At 36.2% G+C, this 23,812-nt stretch overlaps 1 protein-coding gene across 1 annotated transcript; it reads left to right on the forward strand.

Annotated features, from left to right (window-relative positions):
• The first annotated feature begins 1,471 nt into the window (after positions 1 to 1,471).
• LOC115991359 (G-type lectin S-receptor-like serine/threonine-protein kinase At1g11330) lies at positions 1,472 to 7,106 on the forward strand. The gene is made up of 3 exons (XM_031115062.1): positions 1,472 to 2,015; positions 2,145 to 2,312; positions 6,922 to 7,106. The coding sequence occupies exons 1-3, from the start codon at positions 1,472 to 1,474 to the stop codon at positions 7,104 to 7,106; spliced, it is 897 nt and encodes a 298-aa protein (XP_030970922.1).
• Positions 7,107 to 23,812: the final 16,706 nt, after the last annotated feature.

The following is a 23,812-nucleotide window of genomic DNA, read 5'->3' on the forward strand; positions in this document are numbered from 1 at the left end:
TTGATATTGGTGGTATCATTATTATTTCAAAAATTTGTTAAAATACAAATACGTGGATTAAATTTATAAAAAATAACTGTATCCACAACTTTTTTTAAGGTAAATAGAAAAGAAAATTAAAGTATAAAAAAGCATAAATAAATATTATGTCTCCATGTTGTTATTGTTAGTATTAGAAATGGAAAGCAACAAAAATGAGGGTGGTGGCTGTGAGAAGAGAGTGAAAAATAAATAGCCCAATGGTTGGTGTATAAGTTATTCAATGGAGTTGAGACAATGTTGTTCAAGAATATAATTAAGAAGTAAGGATACTTTTGGAAATTAGGGGTCTGTTTGGATACCGTTGATTGCTGAGAACTGAAAACTGAAAATACTGTAGTAAAATAATTTTTAAATTTGTGAATAGTGCCATGGGACCCTGTTTTAAATTTGTTTTTGCTGAAAAAAGTACTTGCGGGTCCTGTGAACAGTGCACGAGGCCCACCCAAAAAACACAGTCGCCAATGGAAATGCGCAAATGCGCTATCCAAACTCACACTAGGTTTTAAAAACATAGATCATAATTGAGACTCAGATAGTGTGAATATAATTAAGAAGTATCCTATAATAAGGACAATTCAAGAAAATTAATTGAAATATCCTATTCCCTCCTTAGTTTCAACATTAGTCCCTGTCCTTGATCTGACATTATATATATCTTTTTCTTCAAAAGAAAAGAATATTGAGCAACTTCTAAAGTTGGGTCAAATGAGATATTAACAACTTCAAGCCGCCAAAAAAGAACAACAACTACTACTTCAAGTTCAAGACTAAGGTCAAGGAGATACAAGCAACTTCTAGACTAGGGTCAATGAGTTAGTCAATGAGATATAATCGTATAAACAACTTCTTGCCGAAGTTGTAAGACTTTTGGTAGTCTATAGTAGCCTCTTTCCGAGAAAACTTCTACTAACCCAAGTTGTAACTTGTAAGGTGAAAATGGCATCCCTGTTCTGCAACCTCACTAGTCCTCACACACAAACAAAAGGTCTGAACAAGTCATGGGATTTCTTAGCAAGAGAAGCTTGTTGTATGCCCTTTGTTGCCTATGTTTGAACTTAGGTGTTGCCAGAGACACAATTAGTTCTTTTCAATCCCTCAAAGATCCTGACTACATAATCTCCCACGGGAGTTCTTTTAGAATGGGATTCTTCAGCCCTGTAAATTCTACCAACCGCTACCTTGGCATATGGTACAATAGGATTTTAGTAGGCACTTATTTGAGTGTAGTTTGGGTAGCTAACAGAGAGAGACCCCTTAAGGATTCTTCTGGGGTTCTTACTATATATGAGGATGGAAATCTTGTGGTACTAAATGGATAGGCAGAGATTCTGTGGTCATCAAATGTTTCAAATTATGCACCCAATTCAAGTGCCACTCTGTTGGATTCCGGCAACCTTGTCTTGCAACGCGACACAACAGGAGCAATAGTATGGGAGGGTTTCAACATCCTTGTGATGCAATCTTGCCAAGGATGAAAATTAGTAACAATTTAAGAACAAATCAGAAAATACAATTGACATCATGGAAGAGCCCTTCTGATCCATCCATTGGAAGATTCTCGGCAGGCATTAATCCACAAAACACTCCCCATGGTTTCATTTGGAAAGACGGTCATCCATATTGGCGGATGGGTCCATGGAATGGTCAGTTCTTTACTGGAGCACAGAGCTGGGTTCTAGATTATCGTAGTGGATTCACTTTAGCATATGATAAAGAAGAGACAGTTTATGCAACCTCTGCTTACGTGAACGTATTAGGTTTGTCAAAACATTTCTTGGATGCACAAGGAAATTCAATGCAGATACATTGGGATGATGAGAAGGAGGATTGGGAGGTTGTTGGGTTCACTCCAACAAATGAATGTGATGTTTATGGCACCTGTGGTGCATTTGGAAACTATTATGCGCTGAGTTCACCAATCTGCAGTTGTTTGAAAGGGTTTGAGCCAAAGATTGTTGAGGAATGGAATAGAGGTAATTGAAAGAGTAGATGTGTGAGGAGGATACCATTGTAGTGTGAAAGGGTGAACAATAGTAGTGACGGAGGAGGAAAAGCAGATGGGTTTTTGAAACTGGAGATGATCAAAGTGCCAAACTTTGCAGAGTGGTCACATCGAACCAAAGATGATTGTCGAAAGCAATGCTTGGAGAACTGTTCTTGTGTAGCTTATGCATATGATACTGGCATTGGTTGTATGTCATGGAGTGGAAACCTAATTGACCTGCAAAAATTCTCCACTGGTGGAATTGACCTACAGAAATTCTCGACTGGTGGGTTGGATATATATATATATATATTCGCTTGTCTTATTTGGAATTTGGTAATTTTTTTTTCTCCCAGTTTTGTATACTCTTATGCTTATGATCATCCATTAGACTAGAGAGAAACTTTAGTTCTTATGGTGATAAGTTTTGGAACTGTGTTAATCTTCACTACTCCAACTCTTCTTTGACTTAAACACCCCCCCCCCCCCCCCCCCCCCCTCCCCTTTCTCAATTTATATATTTCATTTTCTGAGTAACACGTTGGTTAGATGTTTAGGTATTATAAATTGACAAAACATAAAATCGGGCAAGTTTCATGGCCTTTTTTGCCAAATAGCATAATTTAAGGAAAAATTTAGGAGAAACACATTCAGCCAAACTTATTTAGTTAAGTAGCACTTTTTTGGAACTTAAATTTAACAAATTCGAGTTCCAAGTTGTTGGAGGCCTAGTATCAAGGCCAGGTCACAAGTTCCACTCTCTATTATGCATGTGCAAATGTTGGGGGTGGGATTGTTGTGCGGAGGCCTAATGGGCCAATTCCAACATCCTACTAAAGGTGGAGGTCAAGTCTCAATCAACCTGTTGGTTGTTGGGTTGCCACATTTTAAGGGAATAAAGTTGCACCCTTACCATCAGCTATAGCTTTTGGTGCAGTGGGTAAGTGCTTGGTTCTAATACAAGTGAAACTCGAGTTCACCAAACTTGAATTCCAAACATTATGTGTTACTTAAGTTTGAAACTTGAGTTTGACAAACTTAAGTTCCAAAAGAGTGCTACATAACTAAATAAATTTGGCCGAATGTGTTTCTGCTAAATTTTTACTAAAATTAATCTATTTGGCAAAATTAGCCCAAGTTTCACACATTAGATTAAGCTAGTTGCAACTCCACCCATCAATTGCTTCAAGTACTATCTTTTTTTTTTAAAGATTTCTACAAATATTTTTTTTTTAATCTTTTTATCTTTGTAAATATATCATTCTATTATTTTTTGGTGTGTTTGATTAATTTTTTTAAGGTGTTCCACATTCTTCTAACTTCTATTATAATGTGTTATATCAACCTAATATACAACTAAAATTTGTAATTTTCAAATTTATTATTCAAATTTCCCATCTCTTAAGGAATATGGAGATTATCATGATAAGCAAAACTCATAACAAAATTGCAATGTTATCTTAATTAAAATTAAAATGAAACCATGGAATAAAAGATAGACTTTATAATAATTTATTACTCAAACAATTGGAAAACAGATTCGAAGTCATAGTTATGTAGATTGTTTTTGGATATAAACTCAAATTCTTATTTCAAAAAAAAAAAAAAAAAAAAAACTAAATAGAGGAAATTACACTTTGTCTACTTGTGGTTTGTCTGAAATACACTTTGTCTACTTATGGTTTAAAAATTGACACTTTACCCACTTGAGTTAAGCTCTACTTGTCTCCAGTTACCCCCTTCTATTAAAAACATGAATAAATTTGTATTTTTGCTACCCTTTTATGTCTTTTTACTCTCAAAACATAAAAAGCTAAAAAATCAAAGTAATAACAGCTCAAGATTTGATTTGAGCATAGACCTCAAACCTGGTCTAAGCATCTCATCCTCTTATTACAATGACCTCTTTCCCACCCCAACAGCAATAACAAGGTATTTTTATATGTTCTTAATGGCTTGAATTGCATTCTTACAAAAACCTTCAACCAACTTTTTTTTTTTTTTTTTTGCTAAAATGCAAAACTCACCCTTTAAGTTTCACTATTTCTCATTTCAGTCCTCTAAATTTGCATTCAATCATTTCAGTCCTTTAAGTTTCAAAACTTCTCGATTCAGTCCTTCCGTTAAATAGCCATCCATTTTTGCCGTTAACACCTCAAACCGACACTGTTTTGGATTGATTTTAAATTTTATTTATTTATTTCTTAATTTTTTTTAAAAAACATTAATTAATAAAAAAAACCAGAAATCTATATCTATATAATAACTAATAGACGAAACGTTTAACTTTTTGTTGACCGCGTCTCATTGTGCCACGTGGCTACCTAAATTTATGCCATGTTTACAATTAAAAACACAAAAAAAATATACCTTTTCGTTTGACACTTAAACAAACTGTATCAGTATTATTTTTTACTACCGTTGTTGTTTAGTTGCACCGTACCAGTTGGTAGTTATAAAACCGAAATGTTCACCATAAAAATAAAAATAAAAACAAAAACTGCCTATTGCTACTAAGAGACACAACGTTCTGTCTCTTCTTGGAGCAGTAATTATAAATAAAACTTCACTTCTTTTTTATATCTTTCTCATTGTACGCTTTTTTTTCCTCACTCTCTCCTTCTCTCCCAAATTTACCATTTGCAGCAGACTTCTCTTTTTTGTAACACCAGCCAACGAAGCCAGAACAAGTTTAAAGGTCAAATACCCTTTCCTCAAATGTATGGTAAATAAAAATTGGGTACAGATTAACATAGTACAACAGTCTTTGTATTACAAACTCAAAGGAATAAGTGAAAATCACTTAAAAAAAATTAATTGATTCTATTTTCTAAAGTATGGGAAAAACTCCACTAAAAGAAATTGCCAATTTGCACCCATCTTAAACCCAAAACAATAAATACAATGAATTTTTTTTTTTTTTTTTAAGACCTGAAAGATTATTTCTTCCCTTGAAATGCCCACTATGTTCATACTTAGATCATTTTAGAAAAGAGTAGTTCTATAAGAGAAGGATGACAAAGGATCTGTTCTATGAAAAAAAAAGGGGACGATTTTTATTTTATATTAAAAAGGTATTTTACAGGCTTATAACACCTTATCACCATTGTTGAAGCTTCAACCACCATGAAATCTGTCAAACATTGATGGTTTTGTTTCAAAGTTGAGGGAGAAGAAAACAAAGAAGAGGAAGAAGAAGAAGAAGAAGCAGGCTACTTGCTGTAAGGATTGAATTCTTCATTTATTCAAATTTGATTTGTGCTTTCTTCTTCTTACCCTTTTTTGTTTCATCCTTACCTCTACATGACTAACTTGTGGAGTATCATCCATCATGTTCTCTCTCTTATTCTTTTTTTGTCAACGTGTTCTTCTTCTTTTTCTTTTCTTTTTCATTATTTTTAGGTTCACGTTATAATTATAATATTCTAAAAAAAATGTAGTTATTATTATTATTATTATTATTATTATTAGGTACAGATTTGGGTTTGATATTGACATATTAGTTCAAATATCTTAAAAATTATTTGGATTTTGACCAATATTATATAAAGAAATATATCTCTCTATATTTAATTGGAGTATTTTAATAAATTTTTCTATTTGTACTAATTTAAAATATTTATTTATATTTTCAATTAATTATGATGTCATCATGATTCAACTTTGATTTGACCTCGGTCTAATTTCAAAAATCTTAATCCTTCCTTTTTACAGTTTATTAAGTGTTTTGGGTTTGAAAATAACAATAAGATAAATACTTCTGTGAAATCTTTTAACAAAAAAAAAAAAAAAAAAAAAAGAGAAGAAGAAAGAAGTGCAAGATTTTTTTTTGGTAAAAAAAACATAACATTTTTATTGTTTTTGTGAGTGAAACTAAGAAGAGAGAGTGAGGAAGAGAGAGAAGGGAGAAGCTGTATTAATGTAGCCATGTAGGATTGGGAAAATAAACGATAAGGCACTGGAAAATTCAAAAAAAAAAAAAAAAATATATATATATATATATATATATATATATGTGTGCGTGTGTGTGTATAAGAACAATTCCAAATAGGAGTAAAAAAAAATAGAGATGAGAGAATTTAAAAACCGGGGAGAAGGAAAAAAAAATAGAAGAAAAAAAGAGAGGAAAGTGAAATTAGGTTCACAAATTGAAATGCAGAAGGAATTTAAAACTTTTTTTTACCAACTACTTTCTCACCTTCACGTCACTTCAATTGTTTAGATTTTTTTAAAATTTTAAAATAGGTTAACTCATATTGGATTGTCTACATTATTTCCCTTATATATTAATAACTTAAAAATACTTATTTTGCAAATCCTACTCTTATTTTTAGATAAACAACTACAAATTTAATTACTACTACTCCAAGTTTGTTAACAATTTCTTTATTTTTTATATATATTGTTCCTATTACATATGATTTTTAGGTATTAAGAATAATTATTAATGTCATCTTTAGCATAAATTTTAGGTATAATAAATTATTAGTGATAGAAAAAATATCAAATTATATTGGATTTGGACTTATCATTATTGGTATTAGTATTTTTTTCTTTTCCCTCTTAAATTGTAACTATTATCAAATCTCAAGCTCTTGGCTATCACAATATCTTAGTATATGTGATAGATTTTTTTTTATTTTGTGAGTGCTAGATTTTATTGGTTTGGTATATAAATTATATTATGATATTGATATTTTTTTTTCATAATAGGGAAGTTATCAATAGTTTTCCCGTGTATCGCACGGGTTTACAACCAGTTAAAAATAAAACCAAACCCCAAAGTTTTTTCATCGAGCAGGGGAGAGAAGGGGATGACAACTAAGAAGTCATAGGATAGGAAGGTGAGAGGACGATTGTGAAACAAATTAACAAAATAGCTTTGGTGAATTGAGGTTTGGAGGCCAACGATGAGGCGGTGGAGACAGCAGCAGTAGATGCGGTAGATGTCAGAGAGCTTGGAGTCGACTATGTGGGGAGTATAGGTGACGAAGGTTTTGATTTGGTCGGAGTTGAGTGCGACTTTGAAGAGGTCATGGGTGTGTGTCTTGGTTCACTTTGTGGTCGAAAATATTCATAGCCATGGTGGTGAAAATGAAAAAGGAATTTTGGGTTTTGGTTTCTGGAGTGTGAGAGTGAAAATACAGAGTGGTGGGAGAGTATATAGAAGAAAAGGTGCAGAGAGAGACGATTGCAAGTGATCTATTAGAATTTGATAGAAATGGTTGGGATCTGTATAAATTTTGTTAGGATTTTCGTTGTTGACTTATTGGGTATGGAAGCCATTGATTAGAGCTGGGTAGAGACGTTTGGGTTTGGCCCGTTTGGTTTTATTTATTTATTTTTTTAATTTAAATTAAGAAAAAAATAATTAAATTAAAATTTAAAATTAGTTCAACACAGGTCATTTTCAGGTTGTAAACAGAAAAATGGGTTATTATTTAATGGAAGACTGAATTGAACATCTTTGAAACTTAAAGAACTGAAATGACTGAATGTAAATTTAAAGGACTGAAATGAAAAGTTGTGAAATTTAGAGGGTGAGTTTTACATTTTGACCTTTTTTTTTTTTTTTTGGGTGGACTTTTTATCTACCCCCAAGCTTTATTTCTGGACTTTTTCTTTTTTAATTGACATGCATGACTTTCCTTTTATTTCAATTAGTTTTCAATGTTTTTGGTTTTGGTGATGTGAACTCTTTTTTTTTTTTTTCTTTTTTGGGATTAGCATTTTCCCGTGAATAATTAAGAGTTTCCTGTTTGAGTTCTTGAGTCAGGCTCTGATCTAGCTATAAGATCATAGATGTTACATGGCTGATATTGAATTTCAAAGTTTTTTTTTTTTTTTTAATTATATGAATGAACTTAAATTTTATAAAACCAAACTTTTATATCTTTTTTCTCATAATTTTTGAGAGAGATACAAAAGAGTAGAAAAAAATACAAATTTACCATTATTTTTAACAGAGGTGGGTAATGGGAGCGAACGGAACTTATCTCAAATGAGTAAAGTGTCAATTTTTAAACCACAAGTATGCAAAGTGTTTTTCGGACAAACCACAGTTGGCAAAGTATAATTTCCCTAACTAAGTATTAACTCAAACCAAAATCCAACCACAGCTATAAGAGAGAGAGAGAGAGAGAGAGAAGACTTATGGATGGGAAATTTTTTTTTTTTTAAAAAAAAGCCCATCAACCTAAATTAGAGCTGTAAGAAAGAACAAAAATCCAAAGAGAGAGAGGTACTCACATTTTTTGTGTAAGAAAAATATGAATTGAATGACCAAACACCGCATACTTCTTATGGAGATGGATGACCAAACAAAGAGGTAATATGCCCTATCATTAGTAATAGGAACTAGAAATTGCTAGATGCATAGCTTACTATTAGAATTTGCAACAACAGGGAAAAATAAAAGCAGGGAGAGTTTACCATCTAAAAACCTGAATGACGTTAAACCCCTTAAGCTACCAACTTTTAGTTTGGTAGAATTGGCAACTGCAACAAACAACTTTCATGTAGTTAATATGCTTGGGTGCAGTGGCTTTGGTACAGTCTATAAGGTGATGGTTGCTCTAGTAGCCTTCATTAGTTCTTCTTTAAATCAAACAGATAAGTACTTATATTCGTTGCTTCTTTTGCCAAGGAAAGTTGCATGATGGACAGGAAATAGCAGTGAAAAGACTGTCTAGATCCTCTGGACAAGGGCTTGAAGAATTTATGAATGAGGTGTTTGTGATCTCTAAGCTACAACATCGAAATTTTGTAAGACTTCTTGCCTGCTGCATTGAGGGAGAAGAGAAGATGTTGATCTATGAATACATGTCAATCAAAAGTTTGGATGCAATTGTTTTTGGTTGGTACATTTAAATTCCCTTCCTTTTAGGTTCTTCAATAGAATAACTCTGAAATCTAGAAATCTGGTTTCTATATACTTAATGTGTTGAACCCTTGACCTCCATTTACAAATTTACTCTAACTCTTTGTTATTTCTTTTCATCGCCATTCATTTAGATCCACTCAACCAAAAACACCTTGATTGGGAAAAAAACGTTTCAACATTATTGAAGGAATTGGTAAAGGTTTGCTCTACCTTCATAGGGATTCTAGTCTGAAGATTATTCATAAGGATCTAAAGGCAAGTAATATCTTGTTAGATGAAGAGCTAAATCCAAAAATATCAGACTTTGGAATTGCTAGAATTTTTAGTGGCAGTGAAAATCAAGCCAATACTAAAAGGGTCATCAGGACATAATAAGAGCTTTGTTGAAATTAAATTTTAAATAATAACACCACTATTTGTGCTCAAATGATAAGGAAGTGTATCATTTTTCAAATGCAGCGGATATATGTCTTCTGAATATGCAATGCAAGGTTTTTTCTCAGAGAAATCAGACGTTTTTAGCTTTGGTGTCTTGTTACTTAAGATTGTTAGTGGGAGAAAAACCACTTGCTTTTATGATGATCAGCAGTACTACTTGAGCCTTGTAGGATTTGTAGGTATCTGACCCATTATCCTTTTTCTTTAAAGCTCAGCTAATCAGTATGTTAAATTTTTGTCTTTCACACTTGTCATCTTTCAGGCATGGAAATTGTGGAACTATGATAACATAATGGCTTTGGTAGACCCAACAATATGGGATCCTTGCTTTCAAATGGAGATGTTGAGATGCATACTTGTGGGACTGCTTTGTGTGCAAGAATTGGCAAGAGACAGACCGACTGTGTCGACTATAATTTCAATGCTTAATAGTGAGATTCTGGATCTGCCCACTCCAAAGCAACCTGCATTCACCGAAAGGCATATTGCTTCAAATGAAGAGCCTGCTCAATTGGGCCAGATAAAGTCCTCCAGTTGCAATATCACTATTACAACGGTTTATGCTAGATAGGAAGAAAGTGCTTGAGATAACATTCCCTTTGTTTAGCATCTTTAAGGATGCAAACCGAACTCTCTTTTCAAAGTTCAGATATAACAAAGTTTGAATTCTACATATAACAATTCTATAGAATTTCAGAATTTCTTGTAAGTGTTCAAATATTCTGCAAAAAAAAAAAAGAACTAAATATGATTTTAAAAATGGACAACGAAGACACAATGAAAGAGCACCATTAAAAGGTCATAATTGAAGAGTCAAAACTTTCAAAAAAGGTCATAATTGAAGAGTCACAACTTTCAATATACTGTTAAAATTGTTACTAGCTTTAGAATCCTCACTTAAGTCACTTTTTCCAGCATCGCTTTGCAGAATTCTGAAGCCTCAAATTGAGACACTTAACAAGAAAGAAAGCCAATATATGTCAATTCCAAATGCTAAGCATGGTGCTGATCTTGTAGTGGGGTCTACTGATCATGAGTGTGGTTTGAAAAACTATAGATGAAGATGATTGCGACACATTACTAGAAAGAAAGCTAATAAAGGCTAGTGATCAGAGGTGTAGTGGATTAAATTTGTAAAAAGTATCAGTTGCCACAACTTTTATAAAGTACTTATTTTTTTGGGTAAAATCCATTAACCTCCCTGGAAGTTTGGGTAAATATCACTCAAGTCCAAAACATTTCAAAATTAACCAGTCTGATCCCTAAAAGACAACTTAATCTGTAACACCCTTAACACTGTAACCCCTCTGTTACTCATTTTTCTTTCCCACGCTTAGACTTGCCTCTTCTCTCTCATTCTACTCATTCTCTATCTCTCTCTAGTCTCTTCTCTCTCGTTCCTCTCCCTCTTTCAGACCACTCTTCACTTATATTGCTCTCTAACCTTAAATCTGCTCCAATTTTATCCATACCCAATCCCAACCAAAGCCATAACAACAAAACCCAAATCTTACAACAAAACTCAAATCCAAAAAAAAAAAAAAAATCACAGCCAAACCCACAACAACAAAACTCAAATCCAAAAAATTCAAACAAATCCCAGCCAAAACCCACAACAAAACCCAAGTCTTACAACAAAACTCAAATCCAAAAAATTCATAGCAAACCAACCACCACATCAGAAGCCACAACCACCCCCCACTACAAATCCACCCATATCAGAAGTGGCTCCGGCTGATTCAGTTGATTTGAACCCAGATATAAAAGCTTTCGAACCAAGATTTGCCTAGATTTGTTTCAAGTTGGCTTCAATTCGGAACCAAATCTAACGATTTTTAACCCAGATTTGGTTCGTGTTGGCTCTGATTAAGTTTATAATATTGAGATCTTCTTCATTTTTACATGCTTGTGTGGCTGGTATTCTCTTTTGCCTATTAAAGATCAAAGCACTGACAAACATTTAGATGAAAAGCACTCCCATATATGCTAAAAAACCGACCTCAGGCAATCTTGATCTATGCCAGTCAAAGGGAAATCGCCCACAACAATTCAATGGTGCCAAACAATTCAACCAATGAACACCCCTGAGAAAGAGTAGGTCATGTTGGAGAGAGAGAGAGAGAAGAGGGAGGAGGGAGAGAAACAAAGGGACAAGCAAGAGAAGATAAAGAAGGGAGATCTGAGAGAGAATGAGTGGGATGAGAGAGAAGAGACAAGTCTGAGTAAGGGAAAGAAAAATGAGTAACAGAGGGGTTACGGTGTTAAGGGTGTTAGGGATTAAGTTGTCCTTTAGGGACCTAATTGGTTAATTTTAAAATGTTTTAGACGTGAGTGGTATTTGCCCAAACTTCATGGGAGTTTAATGGAATTTACCCCCTTTTTTTTATAGAGTTTTAACCTATGGCATCCGCTTCTAATGGTTGTTCTCTTTATTATTAGACCAAGACACAAATCGGTTTTTAGTGTAAGTGAGAATTGAATCCCATATATTTTATTCAACCATTAAAGATTTTATCAATTGAGTTAACTGAAACCCACATTTTATAAAATACTTTTTTTGAGAAGGTTCTATAAAGTATTTAGAAAAAATTAAAGCACAACAAAACATAAATAAATTATTGCTTCTCCATGTAGTTACTAATCTATATATATAATAATAAGTGAAGTTAAGAGAAACTCAAATTAGAATTCCAAATTAGAGTTCTAATTTTGCACCATGTGTCCTAAATTTTTTATTCTTAAGGAGTTTTATTTCTTAATTTTAGAATCAAATGTGAAACCACATCATAAATATTCATCTAAATGAGTTATTAAGTACAAAAATCAAAGAGTCTAAAATAAATGAATCCTAAAAAAAAAAAGTGCTTCACAATAATTTTTTTTTTTTTTAAAATGGACAATTTACATTTTATACCTAATAATATCATTACAAAAAATTTTAACGAGTTAACAAAATATAAAAATAACTATCGATAGTATTTAAATTATATATATATTAATTATATTATGTATCTTATTGTATATTTTTAAGTGTATCCATGTATATGTATGGGGTTACAAGCAAGTTACTATACTATTAGAAGTGGAAAGTGACGAAAATGAGGGTAGGGTGGTGAGATGCATTTGGCAGAGTATGGGAGAGAATTGATTGAAAAATAAATAGCTTGACTGATTGGTGCATAAGTTATTCGATGGGAGATAATAGGCCATGTTGTTCAGAAATATAATTAAGAAGTAAGGATACTTCAAGAAATCTGGTTTTAAAAACATAGATTAAGTCAGGTTGAACCCATGGTTGGACAATTTTTTTTTTATTACTATTATTATTAAATTAAGTAGAAAAAAATATATCACACTTGCCACCTGAGTTGATAAACAAAATATACATTAATATATAAACTAATATTCCAACTTAGTTATAAACAAAATATGTTTAAGTATCCCATTGAGTTGATAAACAAAATATAAATGAACTAGTATCCTAATTCAATTATAAACAAAATATACATAAATTCCTAACTCAGTTATGAACAAAATATATTCAAAACTTTTTAAAATTTTTTTTATGAATTATATAATATATTTAAATATATATTAAAATAACTAATAGGATTTTATATTATATATGATAGTAGGAATCGAAAAAGTGCTCTATAGCTAGCTTTTTTAAAAAAATTTATTAAATATATAATATATTTTAAAAATATATTAAAATATGGGTGGATCGGATCGAGTTTGGCGGGTTTGTAATTTTATAACCCAAACCCAACCCAATCCGCTATAAAAAAAAAAAATTTGTAACCCAACCCACCAAGCCCTAAAAATCAACCCAACCTGGGGGGTTGGGTCGGGTCAGGTCGATTCGGGTTTGACAGGTTTGTGAGTTTTCTACACACGCCTAAGAGAAACTACTAAAAAAAATATAAAATGTTATATTAAAAAAAAAAAAGGAAATATAAAAAGAAGAAAAGTACTAGAACCCACAGCATTATGAAACTGAAACCACTATTTCCTCTGGCTCTGGATATCAGTTTTCTCATTGCGATTCACTGGCTGGTCAAAAAGCAAGGCAAAACACGAAGCTTCCTTGCAAATTTCGAACGTGACCTGCAACTGAAGTGAATGAAACACGCCACACGGTATGCTAAAGTAAAAGATACATTGAATGAAGTGAAAGTACACCATGCCAATCCCATCAAAAAAACCAGTACACCATGCCAAAGTAAATATACATTGAATGAAGCCCCAATCTTCATTGAATGAAGATACATTGAATGAAGCTTCTTTGAAATTTCCTACATACGCCTGACGAAGCCCCAATCTCCACTCTGCTCCTTAAAAGCCGTGCACACTCCGGTGGGTAATAGAAGGGTTGAAAATTTGCACCCTTCCTTTTATAAAATTTTTTTTTACTAAATATATTGTAGAAAAAATAAAGTAATAAAAAAGTCTCTTCTTTTTTCCTAAAATTCTGCTAAATTAAAAAAAAAAAAAAAAAATCGAGCTCTTTTGATCGGTCTTCGATTGATAGTTGATCAATCGACCATTCTTTTATGTGAATTTAAATATTAGGTTCATGGCATTGATTGAATTCTTGTCAATCGGTTGAATATAGCTGAACAAAAAGAGCAAAAAATTAAATCAAAAAAAAAAAAAAAAACTCATAAAATACGTTATGCTTCGTGCGATAACAAAAAACTATTAAAAAAAAAAATAGAGGGTGTGGAATTTTCTGTTGTTTTTTGAAATTAATATTATGTTTAAAGGAAGAAAAAAGAAGACAAAAATATAAGGGGAAGGATAAGAATAAAAAAAAAAAGGGGGGTGGGAGGGGGACAATAATACTCATTATATATGTGTTTGGATGTAAAATTAAAAAGAATAAAAAACAAAAAGAACAAAAAATAAACTATTTTTTTGTTTTATATTTAATTATTAATTCCTAGATATAAAAATAATTCTTACAAGATATTCAGAACTTTTTTACTTTCTTAATTTTATATAAAATTTAGTAATTTTCTTATTTTCTTTTAAGCATGACAGAATTGAATTCTAATCTGTTTTTTCACTCAAAGCCTTAAAAATAACTTGGCTATGGCTAAAAAAAAATTAACCCTTTTAAAAATGGGCCAGATAGGATTTTTTTGGGTTATACGGTCAATCCTTTTATTAAGGATTAAAATTAAAATTCTTTTTTAACTATTTTTTCATTGTTTACTAATGTTATTAAATTAATGCATTATAAATGACGAAATTGACAAAATTAATTACTAATTTTACGTACAATTCTTAAATATGAATATTTTTAATGTTAGATCTACAACTACATTAAGTTGATTAAGGTAAAAATTATATATTTAGTTATTGTTGTTGGTATTTTAAACATTATTTCATATTTTACATGTGGTAAGTTTATTAAAAGAGGTAGATTTTGGCACCTATTTTGACACTTTTTTTTCCTGGTCCTTCACTTCTTCTATGGTCATGACTTTTTTTTTTTTTTGGCACTGTGTCAATTTATTTTCCGCTGCATACTTAGTTTAATTGGTGATTTATTTGTGCTACCACGCGCTTTGCATGTTAATTTGATTAATTAATAAATTTGGTTAATTAATCGATTAATTCATCACAAGGGGTCAATACGTTTTTGGCCTATCAGAAAGCCCATGGGTATGCAGAACTAGAAATTGGGCTAAGGATGTCCAAGGGAAGTAAATGGGTCAAGGATGCTCAAGAAGAAAGAAATGGGACAAAAGAACCTATAAGCAATGAAATGGGCCAAGAAAAGCCCAAAGTGGCATGAGTATGAAACCAATGACCACATAGAGTCATTAGGAGAAGAATAAACAATAGACACAAAGAGGCCCAACGAGCACAGGTCAAATAACACTACGGCAGGAACAGCAAAAGGGCATGGCAGAAAATGGCAGCAAGGTTGCAGAAAGAGCAAAGAATGGGCTCAAGAAGGGAAAATCCATGACTGGGCAAGGCCTAGCCCTTGGAGTAAAGCAAGCGATAAGGAATAGAAGTCAGAGAGCAGTTCACGCCATAATAGGTCAAGGATGAGCGGCAGAACGCATAGATGAGCCTCTAGACCACGGCAGATGCATAAGCAGCGAACAAGTTTTGGACGCACTCAGAAGTAGAGCACGCGCAGGGCCCAGACATCACCAACCTGTACCCAGCCAATACAAAAAGTGGTGGGTGGTGGGTCATAGGTTAGAGGTAAGAAAGGGTATAGTCTGGCGATGGAGAGAGGGGAAAATCTATTCTAAGGTTCTCGCTCAGGTTCTTTTGGGGGAAATGTCCTGTTAAGATGACATACAACCCAAAAGAAGCAAGAATGAGCTGGAACCACTAGGTGCATGCCATGAGAGATAGGAATGGAGAACACCCACACCGTAGCGGATAAGAATGCTATGGTGAATAAAAAAATAAAATAACCTTCTTTGTCTGGTGATGGGAAGTGGCGCAGCCAACACGGGTAAGTAATGGTGGCTGGGTAGCTGACAAACCAATAGGGGTTGGCAAGGACACCCAGACCAAACAAAGGTGGTTAAAGGCTAAAATGGTAAAATCCAGTCACAGCAGGCAATATATAAAGGACCCTTGTCGTGCGTAGTAAAGAGGGCACCATCACAGCAATAATAATCGCTAAGAGAGAATCACAACATCACTAGATATGGAAGCACTGAGAAAAGAAAAGAGAAGGAAAAAAGAATTAGAAATAACAAAAAAATAGAGAGCATAGAATTGCAGGCATGCACCGATAAGCTAATCCCTTCTCTCCCTCTATAGGCCTACTCTCTGTTAGAGACAAAAGGATTCTTTTAGGCACAAGCCATTCAGAACGGTTCCCTTAGAGTGGGTAATTTTCGTAGTAGGATCATCCTATGAAGTTACCCACGTTGAGGAAGTGATTTACTCCTTGGTCTTAGTCCCATGACAGGACTAGACGCGGCAAACTAATTGTCTCCTTTTATCAATTATTGCTATTGTCTTCTCTCTTTTCCCTACTATTGCATTCATAATGTGTTCTTTTCCCTTGCTTTAACTAAAGATTTCTTACTTATTTCCACTCAATTGTAATATATTCTGTTATCATTGTTTTATTGCCTTTATCTGCCATGGCTTCTCTGTAGCAACTTTGCCTGCCAGGGGCATGTAACTAAAGTTTCGGCAAACGAGGCATAGTTTGTGCACAAGCTGGACCAAAGTTAGTTGCAATTGGGCCGGACCCGACTCTCTAATTCAGAACACTTGGGCCACCACATTTAAATTGGTGACTTCACTGGGGAGTTGGGAAAAAAATAGGGACGAAAGATAAAAGCCCTCGCAAGCAAATGCCCCCAAAATCCAGAACAACACAAAACATAAGTGTCGTGCCCTCGTAAGCAGAATCTAGGCCAACAACACCTCACCAACAGCAGCCTAATCAGGTGGAAGGCACAAACAAAGCAAGGGCTGAACCTCAACCACATCCGAGGATCCCCACTGACAATGCTAACGTTTTCATTAAGATGTTGCAGTCATTGCAGCACTCGAAGCAACAAATGATAGAAGAAATCTGTTAGCTGAAGACGAACAAAAAAAAGAAGAAAGGGAGCCAGCATGTCTCGGAGCATGCAATAGACAAAGAAGAAACACCAGTAGGAGGTGCTTCGCAGAATGCGAAATAGCGTTTCATCACTATGGCCAAAGTGGCAGCTCTCCTGGAACAGGAGAGGGCCAGGGCACCAAAGGAGAAATTCTATGCACGAAGACCTCCTTACCCATTAAGAGTACTTAGCAAGCCATACCCCGAGAGGTATAAACTACAAGTTTTTGCACAGTATGATGGTAGGAAAGGGAGTGCTGTTAAGCACGTAAGCAACTTTATTGACACTCTTGGCCCTTATGCGGCAGACGAGGACTTGTGTCTTTGGGAATTTTCTAAATCATTATGTGACCATGCGTATACTTGGTACATTGGTCTAAAGCTAGGATCAATCCCAACTTGGGATGACATGGTGGATGTATTTTGTACTAAATACTTTCATGGAAAAGAAACAGTAACGCTTGCGACCTTGCAAGCAACCAAGCAAAGGAAAGGTGAGGATTTGATGGAGTACATCAAAAGATTCAAGGACATAGCACTCGGCTTCTATGATTATTACGAAGAGAAGACATTGGTAGAAATGTGCATGACGAATATGATCAAGGAGTACAGAGCTTTCTTGGAAAATTTGGAAATCTCCCAGTTTGCGTAACTATTGCAAAAGGCCAGAAAAATTGCTCAGTCAGTAAGGCCAAGTTCGGACAAAAGAAGTGCTCCACAAGCCATGGTAGTATCCACCAGTGAAAGAAAGAGGAAAGCTGACAGAAAGGAATCTGATACCCCTCTGCCACTACCATGCACTCCAAAAGAGCTAAATGTGCTTCTAGACAAGTGGATAGCAGACGGAGTTTTTAAGCCTAATCAAGTTTCCAGAGAGCCCACAGAAGAAGAACGGAAGGATCCACGCTTCTGTCACCTGCACAACTAAGTGCAACATCCCATCGCCAAATGTTGGGCGCTTCACAGATTAGTGCACTGCAGAATCAAGGAAGGAACTCTGGAGCTGACCCAGCCAAAAGTTCAAAGAAACCCACTCCCAAATCACAAAGGGAAGAGTGTAGCAGCAATCGTGATTTGTGCTGATCCAAGGGAGGACGAAAAAGAGAGTCCTGCCCTGCCTGCCACAACAATTACTACCTTACAAAAGAGTTCCAAGTTGAAAAGTTTGTTCGACCAGTTGGGGCTCACAGCAAAATAACGAACGATAGCTACGGAGGCCCTGGTGATTATAGCCTCCGGGGCAGGAATAGAATGTCTAACAGCTGAAGTCGTAGAGAACAGAGCTCTTCTGCAGGAGTCAAGTGAAATTACCTTTAGTAATGAGGACATAGAGGTGGGGTACTCAGATCACAGGAGACCCCTTTATTTGGCAGCGTCTATAAATTAGATTCCCATCAAAAGAGCCTTGGTGGACATGGGTGCTTCAGTAAATCTTATCCCATTAAGCACTCTTCAAGCAGTAGAAATTTCAGAAAGAAAAATTCAGGGTGCCCAATGTAAGTGACAGGGTTTGGAGGAAGGGGCGAATAAATAACAGGACATATCCAACTGTGGTTAAAGCTGGGCCCCATAGCTTCCCTAGCCTGGTTCCACGTGGTAAAAACAAAAGTCTCATATCATGTGCTTTTGGGGAGGCCATGGTTACACAAGCACCGACTAGTCCCATCCACCTATCACTAGTGTGTGAAGGAAAGATTGAATGGAAAAATGATACGCATAGCAACAAATTAATCGCCATTTGAGCAAACAGATGCTCATTTAGTAGAAACTATGTTCTACGACCAATGGGCACCATTTGGAGAGAACTCAGTATCAAAACCGTGAGGCAGCTTTGTACCCAGGTGGGAAGATGTCCAGAGCGACCTTGAGCTTGATCTAATGGAGTTACTATAACAGAAGGAGAAAAGGAAGGTAGCACGCGCTATAGAGCCAGATGACACACCGCAATTTGTTAGGGTCCGAGGCCCTGATGGCAGGAATGTATACAAATTATGATGGTGCATGGGGCCCACGTGTGAAATGCAAGTAGGCCCTAGACAAGAGTGGCAGCACAAAAGCATGGTGTGTTGCATGGCTCAGGAAAGTTCGGAGGAAGAAACTAGAAAAGAAAAAGATGAGGAATTTGTGGTAGAAAAAGATGCATAAGTTGTGGCAAAAGAAAGGTTGGAGGAAATTAACCTGGGACCTAACCCATAGGAACCAAGACCCATCTCAATTAGTTTGAGAATGTCAAGAAAGGAGAAATCAGGATTGATACTGTTGCTGAAAAAATTCAAAGATGTCTTCGCATGGGACTATAGTGAAATGTTGGGATTGGATCCTAGGCTAGTAGTGCATACATTAAATGTGGACCCCGAGGCCAAGCTAGTGGCCCAGCTTGCGAGGATATTCCATACCAAGATAGAAGGGCAAATAGTTAAGGAGGTACAGAAATTGCTGGCCACAGGATTCATTAAGCTTAATGAACACCCGTGCTGGTTATCCAACATAGTACCAGTGAAGAAGAAGAATGGGCAGATAAGGCATTGCATAGATTTCAGAAATCTCAATAGAGTCTGCCCAAAGGATGAATTCTCATTACCAAACATGGATTTGCTGATTCTGCTACAAGAAGCGCCATGTTTTCATTCATGGACGGATTCAGCGGGTATAACCAAATCAGAATGGAGCCAAGGGATGCGAAGAAAACTGCTTTCAAAACACCCATAGGTAACTTCTACTACACTGTGATGCCTTTTGGGTTGAAAAATGTAAGTGCAACTTATCAACGGACAATGACAGCTATATTCCATGACATGATGCATCAGGAGCTAGAGGACTATGTGGATGACATAGTGGTAAAATCAAAGAAGCGAGAAGAACACGTCCAAGTGTTGAGAAAGGTATTTGAGAGGTGTAGAGCTTTCAAACTGAGAATGAGTGGGGAGAAACACAGCAGACAGCCTTCAAAAGGCTACAACAGATTATGATGAACCTTCCTACTATGCAAGCCCCAATCCGCAAGAAACCATTGTTGCTCTACCTAGCCACCAACTCGTATGCCATAGGTGCATTGATTGCCCAAGAGGATGGAAGTGGCATTGAGCAACCAGTTTACTACATCAGTTGTGCCCTAAAAGATACAAAAACTCGTTACCCAAGGGCAGAAAGGGCATGCCTGGCTATTGTATATGCCTCGTAAAGGCTACGCCATTATTTCTTGGCTTACAAGGTGTGGCTGATGACTAAGTCTCACACAATCAAAGCTCCGTTGCGGCAATCAATTCTCTCTGACAGAATATCCCAGTGGTTATGACAATTGTCACTATACGACCTGAAAGCGGGAACGCCCAAGGTAGTAAAGAACTAGGCTATAGCAGATTTGTTAGCATAGTTTTCAGGAGAAGAAGAATTCCCGCTGAATGATGAAGTCCCAGGAGAAATAGCCATGGCAGAAGAAGTCAGAGAGCAATGGGTGATGAAATTTGATGGGTCCTTTACCACCCAGTCAGGAGAAGTAAGAGTAGTCTTGTATCATGAAGAAGATAAGGCTATGGCGCTTTCATTCAAATTAGGATTTCCTTGTTCAAACAACACTGCAGAATATGAGGCTTATCTAACTGGGTTAGCCACGACCCTTGAAATAGGGATCAAGCATTTAAAAGTAATAGGTGATTCGAACCTGATGGTCTGCCAGGCCAAGGGAAGCTTCTCCTTGAAGGAACCCAACATAGCCCCGTAAAGAACAATGGCCCAAAAGATGGAGAAAAAGTTTTCAAATTTTGAAATAGAGCACGCCCCAAGGAACGAGAACCGGTATGCGAATGCATTGGCCGTATTAGGCTCACAAATAATTTTTGAAGGGGATAGCACCAGGATAGAAGTCAGCAAGAGGAAATGGTCTATTATTAAGATGTTGAGAGGAACAATGCAAAAGAGATTAGAGGATTCCCTTAAAGGAGGCCTTGATGAAGAAAAAGGACATGGCAGAACTAAATGTGCTAAAGGATAATGCATTAGTAAGAGGAGAATTGTACTGCAGGATGCCAGGTGGGGTCTTGTCTAGATGTGTGGGACAAAAGGAGGCCCAAAGAAAGTTAAAGGAAGTGAATGGTAAGACTTGCAGATCCTACGGAGAAGTTAGTCTTTACTACACACTTCAAAGGGCAGGTTCCTATTGGCCAAGTATGGGTAAGGACGTGGATTAGCTCCAAACCCAATGCGAGACCTACTAGCTTGCCGCAGACAGAGAAGAAAGTTATGATGTGCTTATCAGCGAAGACTGGAGAAGTCCATTCACGCAATACTTAACAAAAGTCATCCTACCACAAAAGCACAATGAAAGATACAAGCTTAAGAGGCTAGCAACACGCTACTTTTTACATAACGGAGTCCTTTTCAAGAAAGGGTATGATGGGGACCCATTACGATGTTTGGGTCCCGAGGAGGCAAAAGAGATGATAAAAGAAGTACACGCAAGAGAGTGTGGGGAACACCAGGGGAGGAAAAAGTTGTACAGATGCTTACTACAAATGGGTTACTACTGGCCCACCATGAAGAAAGATACAGCAGAATTTGTGAAAAAATGCCACAGCTACCAAGAACAAGCCAACTTGATTCACACTCATCCGTAGAACTTACACAGCATGGTTACCCCATGGCCCTTCCACACTTGGAGGCTTGATTTGGTAGGACCAGTCAACCCACCATCGCAGGGACACATATGGATCCTGATGGCTACGGAATACTTCACCAAATGGGCAGAGGCAGTACCACTCCGTAAGGCCACGGGGGGAGTAGTAGCAAACTTCATCAAAGAAAATATAATTGTAAGGTTTGAGGTACCCCATAAGATTATCAATGACAATGGCACACCCTTTATCAACAGTGATGTGAGAAAGATGCTGGAATTCTACCAAGTCAAGCACCATCACTCATCGCCTTATTACCCTCAAGGAAATGGACAGGCAAAGGCGACGAATAAGACCCTTATAAAGATCATCAGCAAAATGATCCAAGAGTATACAGGAGGATGGGCAATGTACCTGCCAAACGCTTTTTGGGCTTATAGAAATTCACCAAAGTCAACCACAGGGTTTTCACCCTTTTCCTTAGTCTACAAGACAGAGGTAATGAGCCCGGTAGAAGTGATGACTTCGTCTTTAAGAGTTATGCAGATGCGGGAGAAAGAAAAAGAAAAAGAAGTCTTTGCGGTAGAAAGGTACGAGGACCTAAAAAGGCTTGATGAAAGAAGGGAAAAGGCCCAAGAGCGCAGCAGCAAATATAGGAAAAGGATGATTGAAGCCTATGGTAGAATTACTAAAGAGAGAGTGTTCACAAAAGGATAACTTGTGTTAAAGGTAGAAGACCACGTAAGGCAAGGTATGGCAGGACCATTTAAGTTTTCACCAAAATGGGAGGAACCCCTTGTGATAAGAGAGACACATGCAAGTGGGTATTATTGTTTGGCCCAAATGGATGGTAAAGACCTGATTGATCCCATCAATGGCAAGTGGTTGAAACGTTATTATGCTTAAGAGTTATGTAGTTATGCCTTTTATCTAATGAGTTTTATGTTTCCTTTTTTTCCTCCAAGTGACTATGTCACAAGACTAGATTTTAACGTGCTTTTATGGGTATGTAATGAAAAGGTACGAAGTATTATAAAAAGCATTCTATGTCATAACAATAGTAGAAGCAGTAACAAAGTGTAGCATTATAGTTACAAAACTAAACTGTGGCAGTCGTATCAAACTTGCCAAATAAGTGCTATGAGGAACATAAAGTGTACTAGATAGGGGAATAAGAAAAATAATAATAAAAGAGGAACTACATCATCATCAACGAAGCCCATAAATAAGAGGCTAATCTCCAAAGTGGTTGGATCCACCAATGCTAGAAAGAAGGCGCTCACGACGACCTTCCAAGTCTACCACCTCCTTCCTCAGAACCTCGAGGCATAAGTCAATAGCATCAACAGTAGGCTGAACCTTCTTAATAAAGAAGGCTTGGGCAATCTCACGAAGATGGCCCATAATGAACTCCACAGCAAAGCCCACACTAACAAGCTCCTAAACCGCAGCCCTTCACTACAGGATCCTCTCAGTAGAGACAGTGTCAACGAAGTTATGCTCAATGTCATTCATCACACTCCCCAGCAGCTTCAAAAAGTGCTCTCTGGCAGAACGACCAAGGTAGAATCCTTGCATGAAGTCACCACAGCTACTATAAACCGCCTCCAAATGAGAAGCACAATTCTCGGGAACTCTAAAGTCATGGAAGTCTACATAGGGAGGCCCAGAACCCCAGAATTCTGTAGGATCAAGGTCAATAACCTCAGGCTGATTAAAACGAGCAAAGAAGGTTGTGGCCTCACCACAGGGTCTGAAACTATGGCAGAACTACTGCCCATCTTAAACTGAGAAGGGGCAGTAGGGAGTGGACCTAATAAGAAACATGAAGCGTGGTATGAGAAACCAAGAGTTAAGAAGTATGAACTCACAATGAAGAAATGAAGAAAGAGATGAGGAAGAGAAACACACCAGGACTCGTGAGAATAGAAGTTGTGAAGATAGTAGGAACTGGTGCTGTAGGAATGGCGGAAACTGATACTATAGGTACGGCAGAAACTGATATTATAGGTACGGCAGAAACTGGTGCTAAAAATATGGCAGAAACAGTTGCTACAGGTGTGGCAGGAGAAGTGGCTGTGAGCATCTCTGTGTTAGCTGTAACTCCTGGCTCCTCAAAATTCTCTGCAATCAGAGGAATAGATATGCAAACTAAAGGGAGATCCCATCAAAGGGTTACACAGATATGTATGTATAAAGAAGAAAAAAAAAAGGGTGGGGGGAAGGAGGGAACTTTACAAGATAAGGAGACACATACC

Source organism: Quercus lobata, chromosome 5 (genome assembly GCF_001633185.2).
Source record: "Quercus lobata isolate SW786 chromosome 5, ValleyOak3.0 Primary Assembly, whole genome shotgun sequence".
Lineage (NCBI taxonomy): Eukaryota > Viridiplantae > Streptophyta > Magnoliopsida > Fagales > Fagaceae > Quercus > Quercus lobata.